At 48.7% G+C, this 13,088-nt stretch overlaps 5 protein-coding genes across 5 annotated transcripts; all 5 read left to right on the top strand.

The window, feature by feature from the left end:
• Positions 1-259: 259 nt before the first annotated feature.
• On the top strand, positions 260-1,436 carry DEU56DRAFT_915737 (Homocysteine S-methyltransferase; the record flags this gene model as incomplete). Its single annotated transcript, XM_041357780.1, has 3 exons — positions 260-298; positions 348-493; positions 545-1,436. The coding sequence occupies 3 exons, from the start codon at positions 260-262 to the stop codon at positions 1,434-1,436; spliced, it is 1,077 nt and encodes a 358-aa protein (XP_041205371.1).
• Positions 1,437-2,536: 1,100 nt separating this feature from the next.
• DEU56DRAFT_820470 (uncharacterized protein) lies at positions 2,537-4,106 on the top strand. The gene is made up of 2 exons (XM_041354080.1): positions 2,537-3,450; positions 3,549-4,106. The coding sequence occupies exons 1-2, from the start codon at positions 2,848-2,850 to the stop codon at positions 3,672-3,674; spliced, it is 729 nt and encodes a 242-aa protein (XP_041205370.1). The 5' UTR covers positions 2,537-2,847; the 3' UTR covers positions 3,675-4,106.
• A 120-nt stretch (positions 4,107-4,226) lies between these two features.
• On the top strand, positions 4,227-6,090 carry DEU56DRAFT_529596 (Alpha/Beta hydrolase protein). The gene is made up of 13 exons (XM_041346652.1): positions 4,227-4,453; positions 4,503-4,695; positions 4,758-4,866; positions 4,927-5,094; positions 5,145-5,158; positions 5,213-5,288; positions 5,340-5,414; positions 5,482-5,496; positions 5,546-5,591; positions 5,645-5,676; positions 5,726-5,788; positions 5,845-5,889; positions 5,939-6,090. The coding sequence occupies exons 1-13, from the start codon at positions 4,446-4,448 to the stop codon at positions 5,968-5,970; spliced, it is 876 nt and encodes a 291-aa protein (XP_041205369.1). The 5' UTR covers positions 4,227-4,445; the 3' UTR covers positions 5,971-6,090.
• Positions 6,091-6,899: 809 nt separating this feature from the next.
• DEU56DRAFT_958736 (uncharacterized protein) lies at positions 6,900-9,994 on the top strand (the record flags this gene model as incomplete). Its single annotated transcript, XM_041359285.1, has 9 exons — positions 6,900-7,024; positions 7,248-7,291; positions 7,359-7,403; positions 7,470-7,783; positions 7,832-7,842; positions 7,899-8,039; positions 8,096-8,188; positions 8,248-8,733; positions 8,864-9,994. The coding sequence occupies 9 exons, from the start codon at positions 6,900-6,902 to the stop codon at positions 9,510-9,512; spliced, it is 1,908 nt and encodes a 635-aa protein (XP_041205368.1). The 3' UTR covers positions 9,513-9,994.
• A 1,340-nt stretch (positions 9,995-11,334) lies between these two features.
• DEU56DRAFT_820418 (signal peptidase 22 kDa subunit) lies at positions 11,335-12,818 on the top strand. Its single transcript, XM_041354079.1, has 6 exons — positions 11,335-11,605; positions 11,700-11,773; positions 11,884-11,960; positions 12,052-12,164; positions 12,250-12,750; positions 12,798-12,818. The coding sequence occupies exons 1-5, from the start codon at positions 11,463-11,465 to the stop codon at positions 12,377-12,379; spliced, it is 537 nt and encodes a 178-aa protein (XP_041205367.1). The 5' UTR covers positions 11,335-11,462; the 3' UTR covers positions 12,380-12,750; positions 12,798-12,818.
• The last annotated feature ends 270 nt before the right edge of the window (positions 12,819-13,088 follow it).

Genomic DNA, 13,088 nt, shown 5'->3' with positions numbered 1-13,088 from the left:
ATCACAGGCCAGTTTTGATGTCATGAATCTGATCATTGATGTGACTTGGCCGAATCGACAAGTTTGGCATTGGAGAGATCAAGGTCTTTCTTCCACACACAATTATGGGTTTTGTATGACGATTTTAGTCCAGAACTCCTTGAGGCAGTGGACAGGGGTAGAAAACACCGCGGCGCTTCGTGTCAAGTCGGTGTCGGACTCGGAGTAGCCTAATTCATCTCTTCTTCTAAATCACATTCACCAGTGACCAGCCACGACGATGCTCGAAGATACGATGCTTTTGTCTGATGGAGGACTCGTGAGTTATCGTACTGGTGTCTTTGTACATATGAGCTCATTTCTTGCAGGGCACTACTCTAGAGGATCGCTTCCACCTCCCAATCTCGCACACCCCATTGTGGTCCGCTCGTATCATCCTAGATGCGCCAGATACCCTGCAACAAGCTCATCTTGCATTTCTAGAGGCTGGATCGAGGGTCCTCCTCACAGCGACGTAAGTGTGTCCATTATGCCTTGTCGCAAGTTGTGCACCAGTCATCCACAGCTACCGGGCTGCATTCGAATCATTCGATCGTGCAGGGTACTCCCACGAAATCGCTACCGAGGCCATGCGTAACGCCGTTCACATAGCGGACAAAGCCAGACGTCAGTTTTGTAATGAACACCTTGATGTCAGCCCGAAGGACATCAATATCGCTCTCTCGCTTGGACCCTTTGGCGCTATACTTGCCCCTATGCAAGATTTTGGTGGAATCTACCCCCCTCCTTACGGACCCCGTGCGTACAGCGACTCGGAGGAAAATATGACCTCCTTCGGCGATGATATCGAAGGGAAGAACAACTCTATAAAAGCGTTGACACGCTTTCACGAGGATCGAATTCGGGTGTTCACGTCTGATAAAGAGACGTGGGACAAGGTCGATTTTGTTGCGTTTGAGACAGTGCCGGTGGTGAGAGAGGTGGAGGCGATCAGGCAAGCAATGAATCATATGAAGGAGAGCATCAGTCCCAAACCTTGGTGGATTACCGCGACCTTTCCTGAGGGCAAGTATCCAGACACTCGGCAACCTGGAGGGCACCACTTTACGGCTAGCGAAGTCGCAAACGCTATGATTCGCAGCGATGACAACATGCCAGTACCAAACGGTATTGGAATCAACTGCACAGCGCTCAGGTTCATTCCGGAGTTACTACGAGAATTTGAACGGGTGGTGGATGGAAATAAGAGACGGTTCCTTGTTTTGCACCCCAATGGAGGAGGCGGATTTGATTTGTCTACTCAAGCATTCCAAGAGCCTGGGGAGAGTGATCGGTGGGCAGAGGATTTGGCCTGTATCGTCAAAGAGGCCAAAGGGAGGGCCTGGAACAAGATTATCTTCGGTGGTTGCTGCAAAACTGGGCCAGGTGATATCAGGGCTCTGGGGGCGGCGATGTGAGGGTAAGACAGGGCGTATTGAACCGTATGCGTTTGGCTGAACGGAGGTTTTTGGTGTTAGTCGCTGTGGCAATTGTTCTTGACACAGCTTGCCTGATCCTGGACAGTAGAATGATGGAGGGTCTTGGTAGTGACTCAGATATGGACGAAAGAGGCACCCCTATGTACCTGCCATATCGGCCAACAAAGGAATGAAAATCCAAAAGGGTAACAACGGGCCATTCCTGGCAGTGTTTCAACAACGACTGTAACATGTTTCGATCAACCATATTGCCATACTAGAAGTATGATGTCGTTCCATCATCGCCGTCAACCACGTTCTTGCCAATCAAAAAACAGCATCTTGCAACGTTTAGGAACATACACGGTCCGAAGCCAGAAGGATGGATGAATGCTAGTCAATCATCCGGGAGATGATGAGCTTGACCTGTTCTTCCCGCTTGAAAAGGTAGGTCAGAAGGTCAGAGTTCTGGGATGCGATAGGCAGAAAATTGAAATTGATAAAGGTAAACCACGCGTGAAGGAGATAAGGGTGTTGCAGCTGGGCACAAGAGGCGAGATGATCATGATGATGTCGAAGGGAAAGCCTGTGATGAAGTTCAAGAACGGCCACGTAGTCAAGTGTTTCGTAGAGGGGGAGCACTGCCGAGTTCCCAGACCCTACATGCTGGGCGGATCATCGTTGTCAAATGGGTATGAATCGATACCATCGATATCATCTCCCGTATCGATACTTACTGCAATGATTTTAGGGGTCAAAGAAGACGCGCGCATCTCCGGATTCTCGTTAATCTCGCGGTTATCTTCCGGAGTTTGTACACAATTTGCGTTATGCAGGCGCGAGCCCGCCGACCTTCCAATAGCGTTGGGCAACGCGTCGAATGTCGGACGTCGGATCGTGAAGAGGATGAAATGAGAAGACCTGTTCGTTGCAATCCTCCCAGAGTCAGTACTACAGGCGAATACTACTAGTGTTTGGACTCCCCTAGTGCTTTCATGCCTGCCATTCATATGAATATAACCAAGTTGAATCCAAAAGTCCAGTACTTACTTGGTTGAGGCCAGGGGTTGAGGCTGGGGGTTTAGTATTGTTTACATAAGCAGGACAATAGGTTCGTTTCAGAGTGACTTGCGCCTCCTCGTGGACAGGAAACGTTGTTCTGCGTTATTTTCGGTGGCCTGGCGGCCCATTGGAGCCAATTTATAACACGCCATCATTTCTCTGTGGTCCCTTTATATCGGTCAAGATCGATTTACTTGATAATATCGCCCAGCTCTCACCAGTTGGTCGTTCTGCTGCACGGAGGTCATCTACCAACGCGCCACATTCCAGGAACCATATCGTGTCATCCATCTGTACATATACCAACAGCGATTTTTTGCATCTGTCTACCACTTTCATCGGCATTAACATGACTGAATATGATTATTCGCCCGCCGCATGGGAGAACCATCTTGCTCAGCAGGCTCGGGTTTCAAACTGGGTCTCCCAGACAACTGCTCAGGCTCATTCCTACTCCAATCCATTCCTCTTGTCGCCCACATTGCGTGACCGCTCGTTCTACGAGCCAGATGGAAGACGCCAGCGCCCTCCGCCCAGCCGCTCCATGACTGTCAATATGCCTCCTGCGAGACAAGAAGAGCCATATAGGCACAAATCTTCTCGTTCACATTCAGCTTCTCGCTCGCAGCCCGTCGAAATATGGTCGTACCCTCACTCTAGTCATACCACCTTGCATACCACATCACGTTCTCGTTCTAGCTCAGCCCGCAAGCCACCATCACGCTCGCAGACCATACAAGTCATCTATCCACCACCTGCGGCCCCTACACACCACCACCAACGCACCCAACCATATCCCTATCCGCAGAAGCAATCGCAACCCGTGCGGCAACACACATCTCCGGCATATTATTACCCTCCGCAGCACCACGGATCTCACCAGCGAACAGTTTACCTCCCACCCGGGCAGTCGCACCACATCCCTAACGGTCGTTTGGAGTATCAGTATGGGGTGCGCCTTTACAAGCCTGCCTGCATCATTGTCTCGACGCTGATGCTTGTCGTTTGTTTTGCTCTCGTATCGTGAATCTTTGTCGCATACAAATATAGACACCTGCTCCGAAGAAGCCGCAACCTCTGTTCAAGCGCTTGCTAGGGTTCATGTCACCAGGCTCGGGCAATGGAAGGGGCGGACCGGAGAAGTACCGCAGTTCGGGGAGACGCTCGTCCTATTGAAGGCCGAGCGTATACTGGAGCTCTGTCGGTTCATCATCATAGAGTCGTCGGGCTCCTGTCCGAGACCGGCATACATTTTATATTTTATTCAAGGGCGCTGGCGTCCAGTTACATTCCTTTAAATAGTTCATAAATGATTCACATACATCACGTTCATTCTGTACATTTACGCATTGTAATGATTTAACGTACTTGATGCCCCCACTCTACATAGCCAATATAGGTTCATGATCAACAACCTTGCTTAAGTTGCAAGGTCGCACAATTATCTGACTTGTCCGTCATATGTCATTTGTGCTTTCATTTTGATTTGATTACATTAATGACCTCCACAGGACCCAGTCTTCCTCCGATTCTCAGGGTTGTCCGTGTCATATGGTGAAGGCTCTGTAGTAAACCGGAACATAAAATATTGTCTGAGAAAGATACACGGTGATACACGGTGTCGCCTGGTATCGCTTGTACAGCAACTGTACAGTACTTGTCAGCATCGTTTTCCGTCGGCAACGCCCGACCCGGTACTCATCGTCATTAATCGCGGAGCTCGAAGACGAGTTAGCCTTGACGTTGTTGCTACAGTAAACCAACAAAATTGATTGATTCCGGAATATCAGACTGACTACATGGAATGGCTCTAAGGCTTGCATGTGGCTGGAAAGTATTTCGCTGATCCATACTCGATACTATCAGTACTTCAGAGTCAATCCCACCAATGGCTTGCCGGATCTAGCGGTCTCAGACTAAGCTGCTTCAAGTTGACCCTGAACCATCATGCACAAGTATGTTTGTCGTCCATGCCGCACAACTCCATTATAACGATTGGTACAGAAACCCGCCTGATGACACGTCGCGTCCTCCCAGCTCGTTCTGGAAGTGGCCCCACTTCCCAGGTACAGTGCATGATCCTGAAAATGGTATTCCCGAGGAGGTCTACAATGAGCTTGTGAGATACACGAAGTTTGCATCTGGCGCGTATCAAGTTCTATGCCCGCGTCCGATGGGAAACACATTAGTCACCCAGGTGCGCACATGGTCGATAACCACCTTGTGGTGTGTCGTGTTCTGATTGCTGATATCATGCAGTTTACAGATGTAATTACGGCTACTCAAGGTTTCGTTGCTCGTGATGACACAAGGAATGAACTTGTGGTTTCATTCAGGGGCAGCCGTGAGATTGCGAGCGCGATGATTGGTGAATTTCAAGGCGTAAGCTTCCAACATGGCAACTTTGACACCCGACGTCAACTTTCAGATACGTCCCTCGTGCTTTCTCCCCTTCGTGGACCAGGCCTGCCAAAGAACACGGATGCCCACGTGCATACAGGCTTTCTTTATGCTTTTAGAAGCGTTGGAGAGCGCGTGCTTAATGTTTTACGCGAGCAGTTTGAGAAATATCCCGAGTATGAGGTAGCTGTGTCCGGTAAGCCACGCTGTCCGTTATTAATATATACGAACCAATGATACCCCCAGGTCATTCGCTTGGAGTGCGTCAGATCGTGCCTCTTGGTGGATACAACTTATGTTAGTTCCTCGAGCAGGGTGCCATTGCCTGCATTGCAGCATTATCTATCAGGAACAGTTTCCCTGATGCTGCGCTGCGATTGTTCACATTTGGTAACAATTCTTGTACCCCTATTGCGCGATGTTACTGAATATGACTGCCAGGACAGCCAAGGACAGGGGATCACTCATTCGCTGAGCTCGTGGAATCCGTGATCGGAATGGATAATATTTTCCGAGGTGCGCTCTTTTGTCGTGCCCCTCTGAGAGCATGTCTCGCTTACTCGACACTCGCATGCTACTACAGCCGTGCATTCGTTCGGTATGTTCCGTATACGTACGTTCTAGAATGTAATCAACGCCATACTTAGACGGCGTGCCGACAATGATACCTACGAGGCTAGGCTACAAGCATCAGTGAAGAAGGCTATTTTGCTATATATTTATCACGAAGCTCACATGGTTATCAGTGCCACGGAATATTGGCAGTTCACCGAACCGCGTTCGAAACATTCTGCTTTTCCAAAGACTCGCACTGACATAGCGTTTAGCGGCTCCACGCCACGTACGTAGATGTGTGGGCAGCGAAGATCCAGAAGGGAGTGCCTCTATACGTATGTTTACTCCGTTGTGTCCGTGCCTTCTCGTATTTGACATGGCTTTTACACAGCATCGACAGGCATCAATCTCCCGCATATGGTGTATTTCGAACAGCGTGAGTTCCCTTCTCTCTTTAGTTTAAGGTGCTGATAGACATGGGGAAGTGATCGCGTCGGATCCCACCGTTTGTATCTGACATCTGATTAGATCCAGACATCTTTGATTGCCGATTGACCTACCTCTTTAGCCCCTCATTTTCGCATATGTGTGTATTTCTTTCCCCAGCCCTACTACTGGGCGCATCCATCATGATGGCTGCCACTGGGTTGATTGCGCTTGGGGTGGAGTGAGAGTCCCAGGCATGATGCGGTTGTACTTGTTGAGTACCCGCTGTGTATTATTGTACGAATCACTGTGACTCTTTGAAACTGTTCATATGACGGTATTGCACCCATTTCTGCCAGCGCCCATGCGCTCCTATACTATTGGATCAGGTGCACGGTGTATTATGCTCATATGTCTGGGCGCGGTAAGGGAACTCAGCAGGCAGCTTCCGGAGAGTGTACTCGGGGCTTTTGAGGGTGCCATCGGTGCGCATGAAGCTCAATTAGGGCAGCTCAGAATAAACTGGGGTTGGGTATAACTGAGACGTGTATAGCTAAGGCGGTCTGTGTTTCAGTGGTACGCATAGACGCAGATCAGATTCACTCAGCTGGGAGATTTGTCTTAGACAACATAGTCGCGTCACTACCCCACTCTCCACCGGATTTTGCCGACCTGCCGCGATACATACCGTGGTTCTTTGTACCAAGTATGCTTACTATGGTTAATACAGCTAGGTGGCATATATGCTGGCCACCAGCCATGCAACATACGTGGCAGTACTTGCAGCACCAAGCTCAGCAAGACAAGTTGCAGGCAGTTGTGGGCGACGGACGTCCGTGCGGGAGTATTAGCGCACGTGGCGGACATGAATTACCTATTGCACAAGCTTTTCAGGGCCGTGCAGCCTGTTGTTCGTAGTCTCTCCCCGCCGAGCTCTGCGCTGCCGCACCAGTTATTCTTGCTATATCACAACTTATATTCGCGCCTTATTGCTCCTATATTCCAACCAACTCATTTAACATGTCCGACTCGAAAGTATTGCACCTCGTTATCCGTCGCCTTGCAGATTGGTCTCTCTGGTCGTTCTTCACAGAAGTACGTGTAATTGGAGGCGAGCGCGTTCCGCTGGATGGGCCAATCATTGTGTGAGTTTCGTATTTTGCATTACTTGCCTGCGTGACGCTCGAGCCCCGTGTTTGAGTTTGAATGGGACTCGTCTAAGAGCGCTTACATGGTTAGAGTCACCGGTTGGGTGGACCGGGGAGTGCAAAGAAATATACATTCGTGACTGCTGACCCCCACATCTGTTTCACCTGCATGTGGCACACTCGAAGAAAGTCTGGTACCGATACTGACCCACTTTCACAGCACTGCCACCCACCATAATATGATGATCGATCCTGCTATCCTTTGTCAGTTATTCCTGGTCTTCTAGTTGGTTCGATGAGGGCTCATCGTGTCTTTTATTTATTTATTTAGCGTCGAGCTTCCCACACAGGCGTGTTCTACACTACTGGAGTAAAGGTGAACCAAGCCTTATCGACCCAACAGTCCTTAATTCCCGTTAACGCGTTTGCTCCTTGCTTTAAGCATCACTTTTTGCGAACCCAGTCCTTTCTTGGGTGCTTCGCTCGTCTGGCAATATTCCTGTCGACCGAAAGTCGAAAGACCGTCAAGTTCTATTCCGGGGAACCATCGAAGCGCTTGCACGGGGCGATGCAGTTGCGCTTTTCCCGGAGGGCACGTCTTACACAGAGCCGAGGATCATGCAGGTAAAGGATGGCGCTGCCTGGGCTGCACTAGAATACACCAAGTGGGCGGCGGAGAACGGAGTGAAGGGCCCCGGGGTCCAGATCATCCCTGCCGCTATCGTGTATACGAATAAGTCCAAGTACCGAAGCAGCGTATGTCCCCTAATTCATTGAAAGGCACTCCACTAAAAACCAGCATAGGTGATTATGAAGTGAGATTTGGTTAGCATGGAGATATACTGGCGCTGATGGCGTAAATTTCCAATAGCTTTGGTGAACCGGTTTCGATGGATGAGTTCAAGGAACAATTCTTTTCGGGTTTAGAAGGGGCACCACGCGCAGCGGCAAAGCGCCTCACACGTGCAATCGAGAGGGAGCTGGTCGAGGCAACCATCAATGCTCCTGACTGGTATTTCGATCTTGTTTCATTGCGGTGTGTGCGGACTCTGATTATTTGTCATTTAGGGATACCCTTTACAGTGCTCGAATGGCAAGAGACCTTCTCTGGGAAGATGAGCGCTCGATCGACCTGGATGAATTTGTCACGATTTCACAAACGTACGTTCTCGCGCGCGCTGTTTGTTCACTTCGTTTCGGCAGCTCACGTATTGTCATAGTCTAGTTGATCTTTTTTCCACAACAGATGCTACTCCAAACTTCTCGACTGTTCGACGTCATCTTCTGGGATACTACTCGCTTCTTCAATCTACTAATCTTACAAACTCCGTCTTGTCCTCACTTCCACTTCCGCCAACGCTATCTCCATCTCATCCGACCCCCCTTCCTTCACGTTTGTTGACACTCTCTATCCTTATACGTGACACGCTTGCTGCCCTGACTCGGCTTCCCTTCTTCCTCTTTCCGCTCTTACTTCACACACCAGTATATGTCATGGGTCGAATTGGAGCTCGGTTGGTCGAGCACGAAGAGGAGACTCAGGCACAGAACAAGGCCGTTTTTGGCTTGTTATCGTGCATGATGATTTACCCTGCTACGTTCTGGGCGCTCTGGGCGATGCTCTGGTACACAGGCACTGGTGCTCTCGTGGCAGCGTTCACAGTCTGGGCATTTGCATATTATCACAATAGATTGATCAATGGCACGTATATTTAGACCCCTGGACATGTGAGCCTTACTAACATAGCAATGGGAACTTCTCTACAGATATCTACATGAAGTGAGTTCCAATCATTGTGATTTCATATTGCTATTAACTTACCTATAAATAACAAGTCTCAAGCGTGTGATTGCGGCATGGCGCGTTCTTGTTGGCGTATGGGCGCCTAGGAGATGGGAGCTTTCCCTGTCTGCGCTGTCTCAATATACAACACCGCTGGTGCCTCCTGAGAACCCTTGGATCGACAAGAACCGTGCAAACTCCTCCACTCCGGGAACATCATCGCCACGCTCCTTACCACCACAGATTACTGATGAGCCGCCTGTCAAGTTCGCACGCCGCCGAAGGCCATCGTCAAGAAGAATTATGAGGCATTTGCTCCGGGCACGTGGAGAGGCTGTGAAAGCTCTTGCGGAGTTCCTGACGACCTTGGAGGCAAGCGGAGACGGTAAGAGTGTGATCGCGAGCATCCACTTGGCAAAGAGGTTCGGCTGGGTTGAAGAAAATTCATCCACGTCTTCTTCCGACAATGGGGGAGATGGCGATGCATTACCCGACGCCAAGGGATACAGGAAAGCTCGCGAGGTGATCGCATTTATTCGTGCCCGCGGTGGGAAGATCGCAACGCTGGATAGGAAGATCGAGGGAGACTGGGTACTCAGCAGCGATGAAGAAGGTACGGCAGGTGAGAGTGAGAAAGGTGAGGATGAGGAAGATTTGGTATGGGTGCCGAGCAGCACGGGGCTCAAGCAGGAGGACGACTAGTGTACGCATGCTAGGATGATCGAGGGATGTGGGTACTTATGGGCTTCGCACTTGTTTCAGGGTGATTTTGCCTCGTCACTTTGGGCTGCTATTACAGTTTGCATTCTTTCCAACCTCATTATTGGAGTGCGTTTTGATGCCCCTGCTTTCGGAAAATGTACAGGCAGACAACTAACAGCACACTGATACAACACCCTCGTTTCCACCCCGCTGAAGACATGTTCTCAGCCCTGAAGATCTTCTATCTGTGGTCAAATTATGTTTTTGGAAATAATCCGGTGCTCGGACGGCAATTAACGAGATATCCTTCAGGGTCACCAGGAGAACATAGAGCCGCCACTTATCTGCCTGTTCCTTGTTCTTTCTAGCCTATAGGCCGTGAAGAACTACGACGTGCAATGAAAACAAAAATGATGGAAAATGTTTTACGTAATTATGGGGCGTCTGGCCTCTGTAGTGAGGTAGGAAGTCGAAACAAGATTATAATTTATCAGAAACTTCTTTGTAATGGACCTTTAAAATGACTGGACCCATCAGTAGTTTTCGACAGTCGGGCTTCAAAGCTTCAAGCTTCAAGATCCGACCAATGATGGGCTAATCATAAAGCAGTGTTTCATGAAATGGAACACCACTAGCAGGTGAGCTTAATAACCATCTGCTATCACCATCTATGAAAGATCCGAATAGCCCTGTAGCTGTTGCACATGTAGAGTCAGAAATAAGCAATCATATGTGGAAATGAAGACTACAACGAACGCCCATGTCATGGAATGCTAGATGCGCCGCGACCTGTTACTGCCCCACGATCATATAGAGTCAAAAAGGAAAAGACAAGCAGTATTTGAGGACAAAGCTAGATAAGGTGCTCAGTAACTTACGAGATGTCCAACTTCCCAACCTGTTAAGTGTTGAGACAAAAACTGATCATGAAACGCACGTTCGATGGGTGCATCAAACTATGTCCTCGATTGACCAATGACCATTGGCGACATAATAAGGTCGGCCTGGCGCCGACTGGTGATGCATTCTTCGAAGCAAATAAGTGGAGCTATACACAAGGATATCGAGGGGCGATTGATGAGGCGAAAGCTATCGTGCTCAGATTACCTCTGATGAAATGAAATGACCCCGGGATAGACCAAACCAAATACGATGCCAGGCAAGGCGAGACATGCCTTTGCGGCAGTACAGCTGCGCCCAGAAGTAGAAGCACCTGTGCTTGAGTGGGACTAGATGTCCTGCCGGTATGGGTGCATGCAGGCGATATGATTGATCAAGCCATGTTGGAAGCATACAGCGTTAGTTGAGTCCATCGATCGAGGATGATGGCTCCTATAATGGAAAGGCTACGATAGACTGGGCGTCCGTATATGGCGTGACACATTTATATGGCGGTGTTGGCCGTTATCTATCGTTTACACCGAGTCCGTCCTGTCGCCCGGACCTAGGAACTGCATGTATCCCAGTCATGATCGGAGTGAAGCTACTGAAAAAGATTGGAATAATTTAGAGCTTGTCATGACAGTACTAGTGAAGGTATACACTCAACATTTTTCATATATTTTGGAGCTTAAGATGACCCGTCAACGCGAGGGGGGTCGAACGTCAAGTGGTTGGCACGAATTTAAATATACCGTCGTGTAGGCTTACCGTTGCTCCTTCATAGAACAAAAAAAGCTGCAAGAACACGTTTTTTGGAACCAACGTACATTCAAATGCTCCAATATTAATGAAACCTGTCGGGCACATGTTGTGCATTTCGTTTGGCTTGCAATGCTCTCGAACTTCGAAGGATCTGACAAAAGGTCAAAATGGCCCAAAATGGCAATCGTGGTATTCGGACACGTGTGTGTAGACGTGTGACGTCTGTTTCAGTCTGCAGCTATACTCCGGGTCGTTCGCTCCTTCACTTGAAACAGTTGTTATCTTCTCTCTAGCGCGCATTATAGGATGCATAGCATCTATGCTCGAGTAAATGGCGTATCCGCTCTTTGGTCAACGTGTGTTATGGTTTTGCTTGCGGCTGTAGCTCTTTCCTCCTTCCTCTTCAATGCGGATCCTAAGGGTAGCCTGGATGTTGTTTCCCTGAAGGTGTAAGTGACTCGATTTCTTGCGTCAGGATTGCGGCTACAGAGTCTTGCCTTTGTCGCGTATCTCACGTCAGTGACTTACCTTGACATTCCTTAGGTTCCACTCTAAAACAAGGCGCTATCCTTTCAGAAACGAGGAAATTGGTTTTGTTAAATTTAACCTTTCGGCCGGTACGTATTCTTTCATCGCGATGACAGCGGAAGAGCCTCACCGGGGATCCACCACTTTCTGTCGCGCAATCGCGGTTTCTTATACGTGATCTAATTTTACGATGCTCCAGACTTGACACCACTTTTCAACTGGAACACGAAGCAGTTATTCGTGTACCTTGAGGCAGAGTACACGAACGCACAAGGGGTAAGTAATTTACCATTCTAACTTCTACAGCTTCATGCATACGGGCGAGATTAAACATCTGTGATATCATTTGTCTAACGCACTTTTGAAGGTCAACAACACTGTCGTTGTCTGGGATCGCATTGTGCGGAGAAAAGAGGACGCTACGATCGACATTGTACAGAAAGACAAGTACAGACTTCGCGACCTGTCGGGCTCTTTCAGGTGAGTCGGATTCCGATAACGAATCAACATCCAATCCTTGATCTACCCCCCTGTTTTTGCATGCTGACGACTCGTTTTTGGACAGTAACGTACTTCCTGCTCAATATTCGCTCAAATATAATGTCATGCCGTATGTCGGCGTGCTCAGCTATGGAGAAGCTGCCCGAACGGTGGAGGCTATCGATTTCCCTGACGCTCGAGACTCCGTGTCATGAGGGTCATTTGCCAACTGGGACTCTACATCGCCTTGATTGGAAGAGGCAGCCAGACTCACGATCTAGTTACATAACTATATCGCGGACATTGAGTCTTGAACTACGAGATGTACGACGAGGTTTCAGCATGAATTGAGAGTACAATCATTCAAAGGCCAGGCAAGTGATGTGTGTATACTTTTTTTATTTTCTGGAGCTTAGTATCAAGTACGAGGTTTAAGAGTCTCTTGGGCGAGTCTGAGAGTTCCAGCGAGCGGTAACCATAGTTGGAAAGTAATTGTGCGATTTTTTTTGGTGAAAAGTTACAGATGGGGAAGTTGCCCCCTCGTTGTTCTGTAGCTTCGGTGACAATAGTGCTAAGCGGACCGCAGGTAAAGGCGTGTCATAACCTTTGAACTTACTGTTGAAGTACTTACAGTCGCAAAACAAACATCCCTACTCTAAAGATCAAGTAATACCGCCAACAGAAGTCTGACGAGCTGCTTCTCAACCTTGATCTTAAATGATTATATAGGAGGATGGGAAAATGGTCGAAGCTGCCAAGATAGAGTGCAAGATCGGATCTCTCGCGATCTGCTCCCTCTCTCGTGAAGCGCCAGTGAAACCCAAATTCAAGTTCTAGTATCCTTTACGGTCATTTGGTGTCTTCACATCAATCACTTGCCATTTCGTGTTGTTTGTCACCCCCGGTGAAATTTGGTGAGGTTAT

The sequence above is a fragment of the Suillus clintonianus genome (assembly GCF_016758775.1).
Source record: "Suillus clintonianus strain FC179 chromosome Unknown DEU56scaffold_72, whole genome shotgun sequence".
NCBI lineage: Eukaryota > Fungi > Basidiomycota > Agaricomycetes > Boletales > Suillaceae > Suillus > Suillus clintonianus.
The sequence above is the reverse complement of the archived record's forward strand: the minus strand, read 5'-3'. Positions and strand labels throughout refer to the sequence as shown.